The 15,717-nt window shown below is 39.6% G+C and overlaps 1 protein-coding gene across 6 annotated transcripts in view; it reads right to left on the bottom strand.

The window, feature by feature from the left end:
• The window catches only part of LOC140518404 (protocadherin alpha-8-like), a 184,215-nt gene that overhangs the window by 93,529 nt on the left and 74,969 nt on the right, over window positions 1-15,717 (bottom strand). The window contains exon 1 of one of the 6 annotated variants that reach the window (XM_072630544.1): window positions 8,181-12,890. The exons of the other annotated variants lie outside the window; for them this stretch is intronic. Within the exon in view, the coding sequence (XP_072486645.1) occupies window positions 8,181-10,640 (2,460 nt within the window). The 5' untranslated portion in view covers window positions 10,641-12,890. Of the gene's footprint in view, window positions 1-8,180; window positions 12,891-15,717 lie in introns of those variants that run through there. 6 annotated transcript variants of the gene reach the window in all.

Below are 15,717 nucleotides of genomic sequence, written 5' to 3'. Positions count from 1 at the left end.
CAGTACATACATCAAGATACTTATAGTAGAACTTTTCATGATAAAAAAACAATAATTAATAAAGAGAAGGTAAGAAGGATGGAAGGAAGGAAGGAAAGAAGAAAAGGAGGGACGAACGTTGCAATATTGTGAAGACCAAGCTTGATCACAAAAAAGAGAAAAAAGAGAACACCTGTCTCTACTCATTTGATGAAGTAGTGGGTAGTCCATGGATGTGCAACATTGTACGTGACATCAAATTTTAAAAAAAAATACTCTGTTATAAGGAATGACTTCCTGGGAGTTGAGGGGCAGGGAAGACAGGGATACAGAATAAAATATGGGCAATGTGAAAACATAAGCTATTACTTAAAAACTTTATTTTTAGGAAAGAAAATCTTTGCTAGTTTACTGGGGATGAGGTGAAATATCAAAGTTGTTTTTATTTGGATTTGAGAGATGATTTGGAGCATTCTTTCATATGATTGTTGATACTTGCACTTCTTTGAAAACATATCCTTTAACCACTTCTCTTTTGAGAATGACTTTTGGTCTTTCATATTTTTGTTACTGTTTATACATTTTAAATATCAAACACTATTATTTTCATTTCCAAATGTGTCTACCCACTTAAAAGATTTCCATTATTGGAAAATCAAAATCACTTAAAAAAATCTGTCATTCTGAAAAGTATTAGAACATTTAGAATATTTTTCTCCTTTCAACTAATAACAGGCACTGCCACATTTTCTTCTGAGATGTAGTACAGAAGAGAGGAACTTCTTTTCCCTTCTCATCCCAAGCTCTTAATTAAACTGGAGTTACCTGTTTACTGCCTGTAGCCATGACCCTTATGGCCCAACTTCAGTTGAGTGAGAGGTCTGCAATATATGGTTCTTGGATTAAGTTGAATTATAGTTTTAACTTTATTATTTATAACCAACTTTCCTTATATATCACATAACAACTCAAAAGTGTTTTCCTCATCACAACTCTGAGAATGGTAGCATAGATAGTATTTCCCTGTTTTATAAATGTAAAAGCTGAGATTCAGCAGTGAAGTGACTTATCCAAGGTCATACAACTAGTAAGTAGAAGGGTTTTGAATCACCGAGTCTTTTGACCCCAAATCTCTTTCTAGTATGTTGCTCAATTCTACATTTCTCTTGAGAGCAGCAGAATTATAAATGCCATCTCTATAAGTATTGTCACCTTCTCAAGTTGTTTTTCTTGCTGTATTCACACAAAGAATAGTGACTAGAAGCAGCACCTGATTCTACCAAGTATCTCTGACTTTGCTGAGTAACCTTTACTAGTAAGTTTCCCTCTTGTCATCATATTTCCATCTGAACTTTGAGATGAATTTATTCTGTAGATAACTTAAACTACCTATTTATGAATATGTAGACTCCTCCCTCATTAGAATGCGACCTTTTGTGGGCAGAGACTGTTTTTATTTTTTCTTTCTGTCATTAGCATTTATCTTAGAGACTGGCACTTAGTAAGGACTTAATAAATGTTGTTGACTGATTGGTATAACCCATATTTATTTGATGTGCTGCCAATTATTCATACTCTTGACTTTCTGACTATCTGCATTTATGGAACATGAAAACCTTTTTAGTAGTTTCCTCTATTCTCGTTCCACATAAGCTAAGTGTATTTAATCTCTGGAATTTTATTGTTTTCCTTGACTCAAAATGCTGAAGCCAAAAAATCAATGGGTTCTTAACATTAGCAAGCATTTTGTCGATAACTTTCCACTCATGTCTTTCTCTGGTATTGCTCTTTGCTTCTTAATGCACTCCAGGCCTGCATCTAAGATTTTTTTCCCTTTCTTGACTGATTATCATATAACCAGTACTATGTTTTCTATTGTTGTTGATCTCTTCCTGCATTTTATACATATGATACAGTTTCTTTAAATCAACTTTCAGCATTTGGCTGGTAGAGAATGCTGAGCACTGAAGTCACAAAGTTTTACATATTGTAACTGTGACTTCACTGTTAAAACAGTTTTAGGCAAGCACCTGGAAAAACTAGTGAAAAGTGAGCTTCCATAACTTACTCGAGGAAATTAAGTTTTGTTGAAGACAAAAACTTTGAGCATATCCTACCATGTTACATTTTGAGGGAGAGGCAGGGAAACACTGGCAATGAATTTGAATTCCAGAATATATACTTGAAGTATTCATATAGCACCTAAAGGTTTGTAAAGAATTTTACAAATGTATTGTCTCATGTGCTTTTTACAACAACCTTAGGAAGTAAGTATTATTATTCCCATTTTACAGATGAATAAACTAAGGCAGAAAAAGGTTAAGTGACTTACCTAGGGTCTCACAACTTAGCAAATATATAAAGATAGATTTGAACTCAGGAATTTCTAACACCAGGTCTAACACTCTATTCATTATATCACTAAGATAACTTCCTATAATTACAGTGTGTTTAAATTTTAACTTTTATTTGTAACAATTTTATGGAGATATTTATAGGCTAGGTGGTATATACAGTCTTGATGCAAGCATGATATTGTAAGTAGTTCACACTGTTTACAAGAAAGCTGTTGAAGATAAAGCTATGGTTGGTTCCCAGCTTTGCAGCTTAGTCTATTTGTAGCTGTTAGCAAATGACTTACTCTCTCTTAGCCTCAGTTTCCTCATCTTAAAAAATGAGGGTTAAAGTAGATGACTTCATCTTGTGATGATTTTTATGATCCTGTATGATGCTTAAAATATAGTTGATAATAACCAATATTTAAATATATTATAGAAACTTACTATTACAAAGATATCATAATTAGAAAGAACAGTAAAATAGGTCCATAAGGAAGCTAAACTTGAGAGGGAAAGTATATGAGAAAAGACACCGGAGTCTATATCATACACAATCAACTCATTGATTCATTCACTACAAACAAATAACTCTATAAATTCTGTTGTTACAAATAAAGTCATGCTTTTATTAAATTGGTAAGATTAATGAACTTTAGTAACATGTGGATTTAGCACAAATGTGAGTATTCACATATATATTACATATATATTCTGTAATCCCAAATGAAATTATCTATGTGATTATGCAGAGTCAAGGCACAATGGGAATCTCCAAGCACTTGATATAAATGCACCAAGACTTTGAAACATAAACTTTTAGAAAGAAGTTAATCATTGTGATATTTTCAGTTTCACATAAAACTTTGGTTGTACTGCATCCAAACAATGATTTGTTGTTGTTGTACAGTCGTAGCCAACTCTTCATGACCCCATTTGGGGTTTTCTTGGCAAAGATAGAGGATACTGGTTTATTATTTCCTTCTCCAGTTCATTTTACAGATAAGGAAACTGAGGTAAAAAAGATTAAGTGACTTACCCAGAATCACACAGCTAGTAATTGAGGCCAGATACGAGCTCATGAAGATGAGTCTTCCTGACTCCAAGCACAGAACTCTATTCACTGAGCCACCTAGCTGCCTGCTCTCCAAAACTATGAGAACCTGTCTTTATTTCTGAAATTCTCTGATTTTCACACCCTAAAATTTACAAAAAATAACATACTTTTCTGTGCCCACATGACACCAAAATTGTGACACATTGATACTTCACTGAATACATGATCTTATCAGTGTAAATAGTCAGTCCCTCTTTCAGTATATATTTGAAGCCTCCCACACTTTCTTGCCATGTTATTCCGTATTTTCACCACAAGGAATTCATAAAGTCCTAATCTGATGCCTTATCAGAGCATGAAAGTAGCCATGGGTCCTGAAAATTTACAAAACTCTGGCAGGTTCTACCAAGCCAGAAAGGCTTCCATAAAGGTACCAGAGACAGACTTAGTCTTCTCTCTATCACCCTTTACAGAGAGGTTCATCACCAGCAGTTAGGCTACTAGGCAATAAATTATTTGCTTATGGCAGCCCATGCCACTAAAATTTATAGTTAACATGAAACAAAATTTAAAAAACATATTCAATTATCTGAAATTTTTAACTACATAATGCTAAGTATCCATCACTGACAGGATTTTTGCATATTTTAAATGAATGCCTGTCATCTCATATAGGAGCGGGCACTAAAGTAGCAATACTTTATTCATACCTAGGATTTCATTGATGTACATAATTCTTGAAAAGCAAACTCCTTCACACCAATACAGATAAACAACTTTTCTAGAAACCATCATCCTAGAGAGTTACCTGGAGTAGCGAGAGATTAAGTAACTTATGATAATTTTAACAGCAGATGTTAAAAGTGGAACTGAAACCTAGTCCTTCCAGAATGAAATCATCTCTCTATCTACAATTCCATGCCACCTCTTAAAGTGAAACTTCACCAGCATACTAGATGTTACACGTGAGTTTTGACATGTCACCTTTGAATGAACCAGAGAAGAAAAGTGAAATCAGCTTGCAACTAATGAAGAAAGTAAACAATGAGCATGTGATTTTCACAAATGTGCAGGCTATAGAGAGTTTATTCAGTCATTCCTCCAGTTTTCCCTAAGTCACTTACAGAAATATCCAACCTATGTAAATTAGTAAATTATGACACAAGCCATATATCATAACCAAAAAGAAAAAAACACCTCATTGAAATAGGGCTTTACATTTTACAAAGGGCTTTCCTCACAATACTCAAGAGGTAGGTACAAGAAATATGATTTTAATTTTGTAGATGAGAAACTGAGGTTCAGAGAAAATTATTAACTTGTCCAAGATCCCAAAACTAATAAGTTTTGAAGCTAACATTCAAACCCAGGTCTCTCTGGGTCCAGCACTTTTCCCACTACACAATACTGCTTCTCCTAAATGACAAAAGAGATCTCCCAATCAGCTGTTAAGTGGACTGTGAGAGATAGATAGATAGATAGATAGATAGATAGATAGATAGATAGATAGATAGATAGACAGACAGATAGATAGATATACACACATACATACATATATGTATATGAATAGCATTATCTATAACTTGTCTTAGGTGAAGAAAAGGTGAATACACACCTATGTACTAGGCACTCCCTTTACAAATATTGTCTCATTTAATCTTCAAATCAAAGGTAGGTGCTATTACTATCCCCATCTTACAGTAGAGGCAACTGAGGCAGGGAGAAGTTAAGTGATTTTGCCCAAGATTCCAAAGGCAGTAAATTGTCTTAGCACTCACTTCTCAAATAAGATTGGTATACCTTGGGTGGGCAAATGAAACCTGAGTAGCAAAAGAATACAAGAAAATTTGTTATAGTCCCAATTCTAGGTTGTAAAAAGTTTCCATTAAACATTTATTTCTCTCTTCAGCTTCCATGTCCTTTGTCATCTTCTTATATTTCACACCAGTCTAACAACAATGTTCCTGAAGTCATCCTTCTCTTAACCCTCATTACTCCTTTCCTCAACTCCTTTTGTTATGTCTTAATCCTTCAGAAATTAACTAAATGAAACAAGTATATTACTAATTTCCTTGGTAAAAAAAGAAGAGTGACATTGAGTGATTCTGTACCTAACATTTCAGCATTATACTGGTCAATTTTTTTCTTTAAAATTGGCTTAGATTATGTTTGATGGTATTTTCCATAAATTTTACATGATAATTCACTAGCTTTATCATGTTTTTCACACCTTCAGAAATTAGATATGGTGTGGAAGCTAAACTCAAGTGGAAGCATTTTTCCTTAAGTTAAATGAGATTAGTGACATAGTATTCTCAGTTATGACTCATGTGAACAATGCTTTTAGTAGTTTAGAAGATTCTACATCATTTAGCAGATTTCATTTGCCACTTAGAGATTAACTTTCAGTCCAATGGTGTTTTTTACTTGAAGGGGAAAATAACACACCCTCCAAAACAACAGAGAAGGGGAAAAAAATCTTTATCTCCGACTTGATTTTTCCTTGACATCTGAATTTATACATTACTGTCATTGCAATGAAAACAGGGAGTGGAACATCAGAATTGCTATGACAGTGTCTTCTGTGACTCTCCTCTATCTAACTAAGCAGCAAGGGGTGACCTAGGCACTAAGGGATATTTGTCTACTTTAATTCTTGTTGAGTTCACAGATAGCTGTTTCACAATTTTGTTATTTTTTAATACATTTGACCTTTGAAGTAATTAAAAACTCATGCCAGGTGACTGGATTCTATCTTAATAGGCTTTGCATGGCAGAGCACTATCCAACAAAACCATTCTTATTTATATCCATCTCTCATCTTTTCTCCCTCATAAAAAATGCCAGTTTTTTAAAATGATCTGACTTATTGTGGAAATCTTTCTAAAAATACAAGAGTTCACCAACTCCAATTGATAGGTTCCATGAAAGCATAAGAAATATTTTACAACTACTAAATATAATATAGGAGGCAGTGGAGTACAATGGAAAATATTTGGAATCCAAGGCCCTGGGTTCAAATTCCACATCTGTCTCAAATACTGATGTAAGCTTGAGCAAGTCACATTCTCTCCATGTCTCAGTTTTCTCATCTGTAAAACTGAGAGGGTTGGACTAAATGATTCTATATACTTTGGGATTCAATTCAAGGAAATCTGCTTTACCAAGCATAATTCATCAAAAATATAAGATAAAGCATTTGTTGATCTTTCAGCATTTTGCAGAAAATGCTATTATTTTAATTGTTGAAAAGATTTAAAACTACTAAAAGATGTTTCACTGAAAATTTACTTTTCCAATTCTTCCTGTAATGCACCAGATACTGTGTGATTTTTAAAATGCTCTTTCAACCTCATTTAAGCCCATGGCTGGATAAAGAATTCTCTCCAGAAACTGTGTGTGTTTGTCCTTTGTTGCTGAAGACCATGCCATCAGAAAAATAGTGACATGACTTGCACTTGACTTTGTTATGAGTGAGGGAGGGCTGTGCAGGTCACCAGCCTCACTTCTCCTCTAGAGCCATCTGAATCCAGTGATCAGATATTCATCAGGATGACTGAAGATGACCCAGGATGAGGAAACAATTGGGGTTGTGACTTGCCCAAAGGCACACAGCTAGTGAGTGTCAAGTGTTTGAGGTAAGATTTGAACTCAGATTCTCCTCACTCCTGCACTGGTGCTCTATCCACTGCATCACCTAGATGCCCCCCTCTAGAAACTATCAAAATGCATTTTGAGTTGTATCCTCATTCATTTTTCTAAGTACTTACGTAAAAAAAATTCTAGGGAAATGGCTCTATCAGTTTGTTAAAATTCACCCCAAATTCTCACCTCCTCTTTCAAGACATCTCTGATAATTCCAGCCAACATTTATCTAGATTCTTTTTCAGTCTGCTGGGACATATATTTGTCTTTATCATATATTAAGGCATTTTATTAAATTCCACTTCACATCTATTGTTTCACTGTATTTCTTGGATGGGAAGTAGCATAACTGATGGTTTGCCTTGAAGTCAGGAAGAATTGGGTTCTTCCTATTATCTGCATCATGCTAGCTATATGATAGTGGGCAAGTCAACCTCTCATTGCTTCAGGAAACTCATTTTAAAAAACTATTACTTGCATATGAATTGTTTTTAGGCATCAGTGAAGGGAGTTTTCATACTAAGAATGCCCTAGATGGGTAAATCATGGGTCCAAATAAAAAAAAATTACTTACAGGAACTAAACTTATTTCCCCAACAAGACTATAAGTTCCTTCAGGCCAGATGCCATGCCTTTTAATTCTTTTCATTCCCCTAATTTCTAGAAAAAATACTAATTATGTAGTATGTCAGTAGCTGTTGAGGTAAACGCTACTGAATTATTACTGGCCACTCAACTCTGTTACGGTCATTTCAGAAGTTAGTTGCTGGACAGCAGCCTGAGGTTGAATTTTAAAAGCTAGGAAACCTGACAGAGAAGTGATGAACTCGGACTGTAAATGAAGCTTTTTTTTTTTTGTAGACATGGGGGAATTTGTTTTGCTTGACTTTGTAACAGGGATTTTGTTTTTCTTTCTCAACTGGGGAGAGGAAGGGGGAAGGAGAGGAAGGACTTCCACTGATAGAAAAAAAAACAAAAATTGAATGAAGAGAAAAAAAATTAAATGAGGAATCCTCTCTGCCCTCATATTTGTCCCATAACTAGTTTCTTAGAATCACAATATCTTACAGTTGGATTGGAATATCTAGTTCAACCTCTTCCTTACTGATAAGCAAGGGAACAAAAAAAAAAATGAGAATCGTTTCTTTATAGCACTGGCTTACCATAGCATTGTCATGTGCATGATCCCCTTTTCTGTTTCGAATCTGAATACAGGATACTGGCAAATTCAATCCAACCCCACTGACAAGATTCCTCAGGTCTGCTGTGCTGTATTCTCCACGCAGAAGTAAATTGTTATTGCTAGAACCAAACCCCAGAGAGGCCTGGTAGAGGTAGGTTTGAGAAAGCCTCCCTACTGCAGTGACGTCGATGGTGGCAGACGTCACACCAGGGTTCTGAGGCATCTTCTTTCGACGTTGGTACGACTCTGAGGAGCAACAGCGTGAAGGGCAGCAGCTACGAGAGCCATGAGTTCGGTCCTGGTTCCACTTGACGCAAATAAAGAAGACTAAACATCCCAAAAACAGAAAGGAAATGCACGCAAGGGCGATTACTAAATACAAATTAGGGGCCGAAAGTTGTCCGCGTGTTTCCCACCCATCCCTGAATTCAGGAATGACCTGTGGGGGAGAGTCTACCAACAGTATGCCCAAAGTGACAGAAGAAGAGAGGGGAGGATCCCCGTGATCCTGAACCATAATCACCACCTTCTGCTTTACTGCATCTGCTGGCAGAATGGGGCGCAGGGTTCGGAGCTCTCCTGTGTTAGGGGAGACAGCAAAAAGGCTCAGGTCCGAAGCCTGCAGGACGTGGTAGGAAAGCCAAGCATTTGGCCCACTGTCCGCATCTTCGGCTACTACCTTGGTGATCAAGTGTCCTGTTTTGACCTGACGGGGCACAATTTCTACTGCGACAGAGCCGTTTCTGACCACAGGATATAGGATGGCTGGGGGATTGTCATTCCTGTCCATGATGAACACGCTGACCGTCACCTCTGTGCTCCTGGCAGGAATGCCGCCATCCAGGGCTTCTACCACGAAGTGAAATGCCTTGAGCTGCTCGAAGTCAAAGGAAGTTTTGGCAGTGATGGCTCCACTTGTCGACTCCACTTCCACCAGGCTGGAGGCCAGTGGCTTGTCTGAGTGAAGATCCCGCAGCAAGTAGGACACAAGGCCATTCTGATTCAGGTCCGGGTCCTGGGCAAACACGCGACCCAACGAGGCCCCGGCGCCGTTGTTTTCCGCTACGAAGAACTCTTGCTGGGGCAAAGGAAAGCTTGGCGCGTGGTCATTCACATCCTCCACGAGAACCGTCACAGTCCTGCGCGTACTTAGTGGGGGTGAGCCGCCGTCGAAAGCGATGATCGTGACCTGGTACTCGCTGGTCTGTTCCCGGTCTAAAGGCCCATCAGTTAACAGACTGTAATAGTTGTCGAAGGAAGGGTGTAGCTTGAAGGGGCCGCTGCTTTGGATGGTACAAGTCACCCTCGCATTTAGACCTCGATCTTCGTCTCGTACACTGAGTAGAGCAATCACAGTGCCCGGAGGCGCGTCTTCAGACACTGGACTGGAGAGTAAGGTGATGCTCACCTCTGGGGCGTGGTCGTTCACGTCGGTGACTTCCACTAGCAGCTTAGCAGTGCTGGCTAAGCTAAACGCTCCCTCGTCTCTTGCCTCGATGAATATCTCCAGCAGCGTCTCTGGGGGCCCAAGCGGCGCCACCACCGTCACCTCCCCGCTATGGGAATGCACTCGAAACTGGTGCCGCAGCTCTGTTGGAGTGCTGTTGCTGAAGGTGTACCGGACCGCCCCGTTGGGACCCTCATCAGGGTCTGAAGCTTGCACTCGGATCAGCAGAGTGCCATTGGGTGCTGTCTCTGGGACACTGGCCCGGTACACTGAGCGCTGAAATTCCGGTGCGTTGTCGTTCGTGTCCACAACCGTGACCGTGACCTGGACAGACCCGGAACGACCCGGCCGACCCCCGTCCCGAGCGGTCAGCACCAGCCTGTGGATGGCAAGAAGCTCACGATCCAGTGATTTATCCAGCACCAACTCTGGATACTCGCTGCCATCAGTCCGGCTCCCCAACTCCAGGCGGAAGTGCTCGCTTGGGCTCAGAGAGTAGCTCAGTAGCCCGTTGGTTCCTTCATCTGCGTCCTGGGCGTTGGGAAGTGTGAAGCGGGCTCCAGGCGCTAGGAACTCTGCCAGGTGAAGCCTCACCTCGTCTTCGGGGAAGCGAGGAGGGTTGTCATTGAGGTCCAGAATTCGGACGCTCATCCTGTGAAGTTCCAATGGATCTTGGAGCACTAGCTCATAGTTGAGAATGCAAGTAGCCTTGGCTCTGCACAGCTGCTCGCGGTCTGCCGGTTCCCGGACAAACAGGCTGCCGCTGCCTGGCTCTATTCCGAAGTACGGCTCGCCACCGTTGCTGGAAAGGAGGCGAAATTTCCGGAAAATAAGAGTGCCTACTGCCAGCCCTAAATCGGCAGCGACGTTCGCTACAGCCATGCCTCGCTCGGTCTCCTCGAACACGGAGTACTCCAGCTGTCTTGCGCTGCAATAGCTGGTCCACAGGCAGAGAACCACCACCCAGCCCAGCATCTTGCCTCTCTGGCTCATTCCTTACCGCGCAGCGACCCGGGACCATTATCCGGGGCTCCAGTTGAGCTCACCCGGCACTGGAGAAACAGCATCAGCCGACCCTAGTGCCGGCAAAGTGTACAAAATGGGCTGCTGTTTGTCTTTCTTCTCCGTACTGGAATCTACACTGGTTAGCAGGATCAGAGCAAGCCCTAAACGTGGCTCATCTGCCGTCTGAGAAAAGAGCCGGGCAAGGCAGGAGGGAAGCAGCGCCGCCTAGGGACCTCAGGGGCAGACGCAGATAATGCTAAAAGGTTAGCCAGAACCTTAGCTGAAGATTCAGGTCCACCACAAGGAAGGAATACGTCTCTGGGAAAAGTAAAAACACTGTGAAGCCCATGTTATGTCCTACGTCTGTCCTGGAAAGTGGACAGTCACAGACTTTGCCCATTGTCTACTTTCTCACAGGAGAAGCTTTGTGTAGTGGTCTTGCCAGAAGACAATGGATTCTGATTCTGGACAGCTCTGACACTTACTTCCTATGCAACCCCAGGTACTTTACATCACTGAGTCTTAACTTCCCTCTCAGTAAAATGAGGATAGCAATATTGGCCTATTTACCTCATAGTGTGGTTGTGAGGAGAGTGCTTAAGCACAAATATGTGTCAGCCATCCTTACAAGTAGACAAGACAAGTCTTGGTTTTGTCTCTATTTTTGTAGGGTTTAGGAGGGGAAAGCATCTGGGAAACACTGGACTCCTTAGCATCCATTAGGAACAAAGCAGCTGAATCTGGGACGACTCATACTGGGGGATTACATCCTCCTTCCTTACTTTGAGGAGTCTGGAACTCTGAGATAATTTTTAAAATTCTGCTGCGAATTTCCCAGAAGTTCGACAAGGAATTCAAGGAAGTGGATGGAATATCAAAGAAATTCCCTGCTCCCAAACTATTCTCAAGAAATTCCCAACCTCCCAATGGCTATCAGGAATGCTTATTTTCCTTACTGGGACGGCCTGTTTGCTATGATATGCAGCAAAAACAAAAGATGCAGCAGAGAGTCCCTGCCCATGGCTCTCTTTCAAACACAAGTCTCTTTCAGAGATAGGTTTTATCCCAGACCTATAAGGAAGGTGACTCACTCAAATAATATAATGAGGTTCCATTTTCTACTAAATATGAGCCTCCTCTCTATTAAGGCCACCCAGGAAAAAAATTTCCCTGGAAAGTTTTAAGCACTTTCCAGATGAGAAATGAGCTCTTAAGGGATACCAGAACAAGGGCACCAGAATTCAACAGCAGATTCTGTGGAGAAAGGGTGAGTAGAATGGCTCAAGAAGCCACAGATGGCCACTCTAAAACTACCCTGGATAGGACACTGTGAAGTCAGGGAGAAAAAATGAACCAAAAGCCTTTGAACTCCCCAGTTTTCCCTAAATTAGGTGGTAGTTAGAAGGCACAGTGGACAGAGTGCTGGACCTGAAATCATGAACACTGTAGTTTAGACACAATAGCTGGGTGACTAGGCAAATCATTTAATCTCTTCCTACCTCAGTTTTCTTACTTCCACAGTAAAATATGGACAATAATAGCACCTACCTTCCAGAATTTTGTTAGTATCAGATGAGATGATATTTTATAGCACTTTGCAAATTGCAAAGGTCTGTATAAATGCTAGATATTATTATTATTGTTAATCTTGACTTTTGGCTCTCTGCTAAAGGAAGTCAGAAAGTCAATGAGAGACTGGAAACTGATCTATTCCATGAGAAAACCACTATGTTAAAAAAAAATAATGTCTGACCTCCTCAAAATCCAGACACTGCACAGCCCAAAGCATCTCTGCCAAAAAAATATCTTCACTGAGAAAAAGACAAAGCATCAGAGAAGCTCCACCTTCTCTACTCCTGTTGTATGTAAAGGTCCACTGGTTCCAAGAATCCAAAATGATGACATTCTTCTTAAAATAAAAATTTCTTAATTTCTTGGATAACTAAATGTGACAGTGGCTCGTGGTCTATGTTTTCAATACATATTCCTTGTTAGAATGAAATGCTTCCACTGAAACACTAGCAGAAACTGCAGCAGAGGCTAAAGCTGGCACCATGTTTCCTCAAGTCAAGCTAAAGTCTCCTGAAGCTAGTTCAGTAAAAAGTAGCCCTTTCCCAAGTTTATCCTTGAGAATTAAGGAAGTTGGAAGATACTTGAAGACCTACACAGAATAAAGAAAATACTCATTTAGCCCACTGCAGTCTCATTCAAGCTATCTAGAATAAAGGGGGAGAGGTATCTTACTTCAACAAATATTCCTATTATGTGCAAGACATTGTGGTAAATGCTAGTTGAAAAGATTTAAAAAACCAGTCTCTTCCCTTGAGAAATTTGTAATAAAATAGAATGGAATAAAATATGTATACCAATAAATATTTTGCAAGGCAGAATATTTTATAGGCAAAAGAGGGACCCAAACAAAGCGCTAGAGAAATTTGAGATAAGACAGAGAAGACTTCACCTAGGGAAGAGAAAAAGGGGAGAGTGGTGGTTCATGGAGATAGAACCAGATCTAAACCTTACCTTGAAGAAAGAGAAAGATTTCAAAAGTCAGAGATGTGGAGAAATGATGTTTCTAGATCAAGAAAGTTCCTGGCCAAATTGGGAAGTTTTCATTGATCTGAGAATAGCATGTAAGAGTTATTGAAGTAACTGAATAACAGAGTTTCCTAACCAATCTGCTAGCATTACAAGGTACTGGTAATTAAGCAAAAATAACTGATGGAACTGATGGAGTTTCAAATGATTGGGTGACTAAGGGTCAGCTATGCCCTTCAAGGTCTTAATTTCTCCTTTGAGACCAGTTGTAGTCCCTGAACTATTTCCTTTTTAATGCAGGCATCAGAGGCAAGGATGAGAAAGAGGGCTAATAGTTTAGGTTAATGGGAATGTATCATATGTAAAAGGGAAGATTATGAAATATGACTGGAAAGATAGGTTATAACCAGACTGTGGAGGACTTAATGTCAGGTGGGGAGCATTTTCTCCAGGGAATAGGGAGGCAACCAAAATGGCAAAATAGAGGAGTGACATGAAAAGATGGTACAAAGGAGAGAAAAAAGCCAAACTGGGAGTCATGAGAACAGAATTTAAATATCAGTTCCAGCCCTAATTATCTGGGTGAACATGGGCAAATAACTTAACTTCTTTGAACCTGTTTCCTCATCTGTAAAATGAACTAACCGATCTCTAAGTTCTTTTAAAATTCTATACTAATGTTCTTCTTGCCTATGTATTAGGATGATTGCTTTGGCAGCCATGTGAAGTGCATCTGAGAAACAGGGGCACCTTCACCACTTCTAATGACTTTTTTAAATGCTCTGCAGTGCTTCTGGAGAACAGTAAATGCATTTCCTAAATTAGCTTTCACTGCTGATCATGCTGACTGTATTGGAGAGAAAGGTTTCTCTTTCTGAATACAGAAGTAATTAACCTGTGAGAATGTGCCCAACCCAATCAAAATAATCAACATAACAATTCTAAGTATTCTGCCAAGGAAATCTCTCTACCAAGATGTCTATTTCACATATTTGTAGTATGTACAATTTGTACAGTAAATTGGTATAATTGTACTAAGTCCTGAGAAGGGACCAGATGGAACAAGGATATGTAGTGGGACCAGGTGGTAGTATTGGTGGAGGAGGAAATGGGAGGAGATGCAGCCAGCAGAGCAAAAGGAAATATTAAAAAGGACTTGTAGAGAAACAATCTGCAGATAAAGTCCCAGAAACAAATCCCTCCCTCTTTCTTTTGCTCTATGAAATTTCAGTTTTCCTCATCCCATCTTCATATCTCTACTATTTTAGTCATGTCTGACTCTTCTTGACCCCATTTGGGGTTTTCTTGGCAAAGATCCTGGAGTGGTTTGCCACTTCCTGCTCCAGTTCATTTTATAGATAAGGAAACTGAGGTAAACAGGATTAAGTGACTTGCCGAGGGTCACACAGCTAGGAAATGTCTAAGGCTGGATTTGAGTTCAAGAAGATGAGCCTTCCTGACTCCAGGCCCAGGACTCTATCCATTCTACCACTTGGTTGCCCCTATCTCCAGTTTAATACTGTCTAAATGTATTAAAACAGACAACACATGCACATTCACACAGACATACACAAATGCTCACAAACACATATAGAATGATGCGCCCTAGTCCACATTCCCTTAAGGATGTCCCTATCCTTTTGTATTATGTGTTCACATCCATACCCTTTTGTGGTATGTGAAAAACAGTAATGCAGAAAGAAATTCCCAAAGGTTTAAAAGAGCTAGAGACATCAGCATGAGTATACATCAACTGAAAATACATCAGCTGAAAACCAAAACCCAACATTCCAAAAGTTCTTCCTTAGTGGACACACTCTCAATTTCCAGTGCTGCCAAGTGATGCTTTTGTTTATGGCATTTTTCACAGGTTCTCCCAGTGCAAGCACTAATATTCAAAGTACAGACTTAAGGAGACTCAGTCAAAGAAGAGATTCCTGAATCCCCTCCTGAAGTATATTTACTTTACGGGTTAGAGCATTCAACAGCACAGAAGTTATCAGCAAATAGCTCTCTGATCAAATCTGGCCTCAAGCACACAATCCAAATGACTTTCTCTCCTAAAGTATGATCCTTGAGCTGATTATTTGAAGGCCAATTTGGACACAAAGTAATTGTGACATCAACCAGAAAAGGATGTACAGCAAGCCAAATTATCCTTCTATGTAAGCTACTCCCTGAGAGCATGGTATTCACTTTAGAAGACCAAATTAACTTACAGGTCACTGGGTTCACATTTAATAAATTACTACCTCAATTTATCTGTAATCTAAAAATATAATACTGCAACTTCCCAAAGAAGTGCAGGCTTAATCTTATTTACATGTCCAGTAACTAGCAAGGGACCAATTCCTATTAATTGCAGTGACCAATCTAGAGTGCTTTGAAATCATTCTTGTGAATGCCACATTCTTATTCATTCAACCTGTACTATATTTAGTTTGTCCTTTTAATATCATTGTAAATCAGATTTTTTATGATCTTGCCACAATAACCTTCAAGTGCCTTTCCCACGGGTATATTACGT

Source organism: Notamacropus eugenii, chromosome 1, assembly GCF_028372415.1.
Source record: "Notamacropus eugenii isolate mMacEug1 chromosome 1, mMacEug1.pri_v2, whole genome shotgun sequence".
NCBI lineage: Eukaryota > Metazoa > Chordata > Mammalia > Diprotodontia > Macropodidae > Notamacropus > Notamacropus eugenii.
This window is presented reverse-complemented; position numbering and strand designations above follow the sequence as displayed.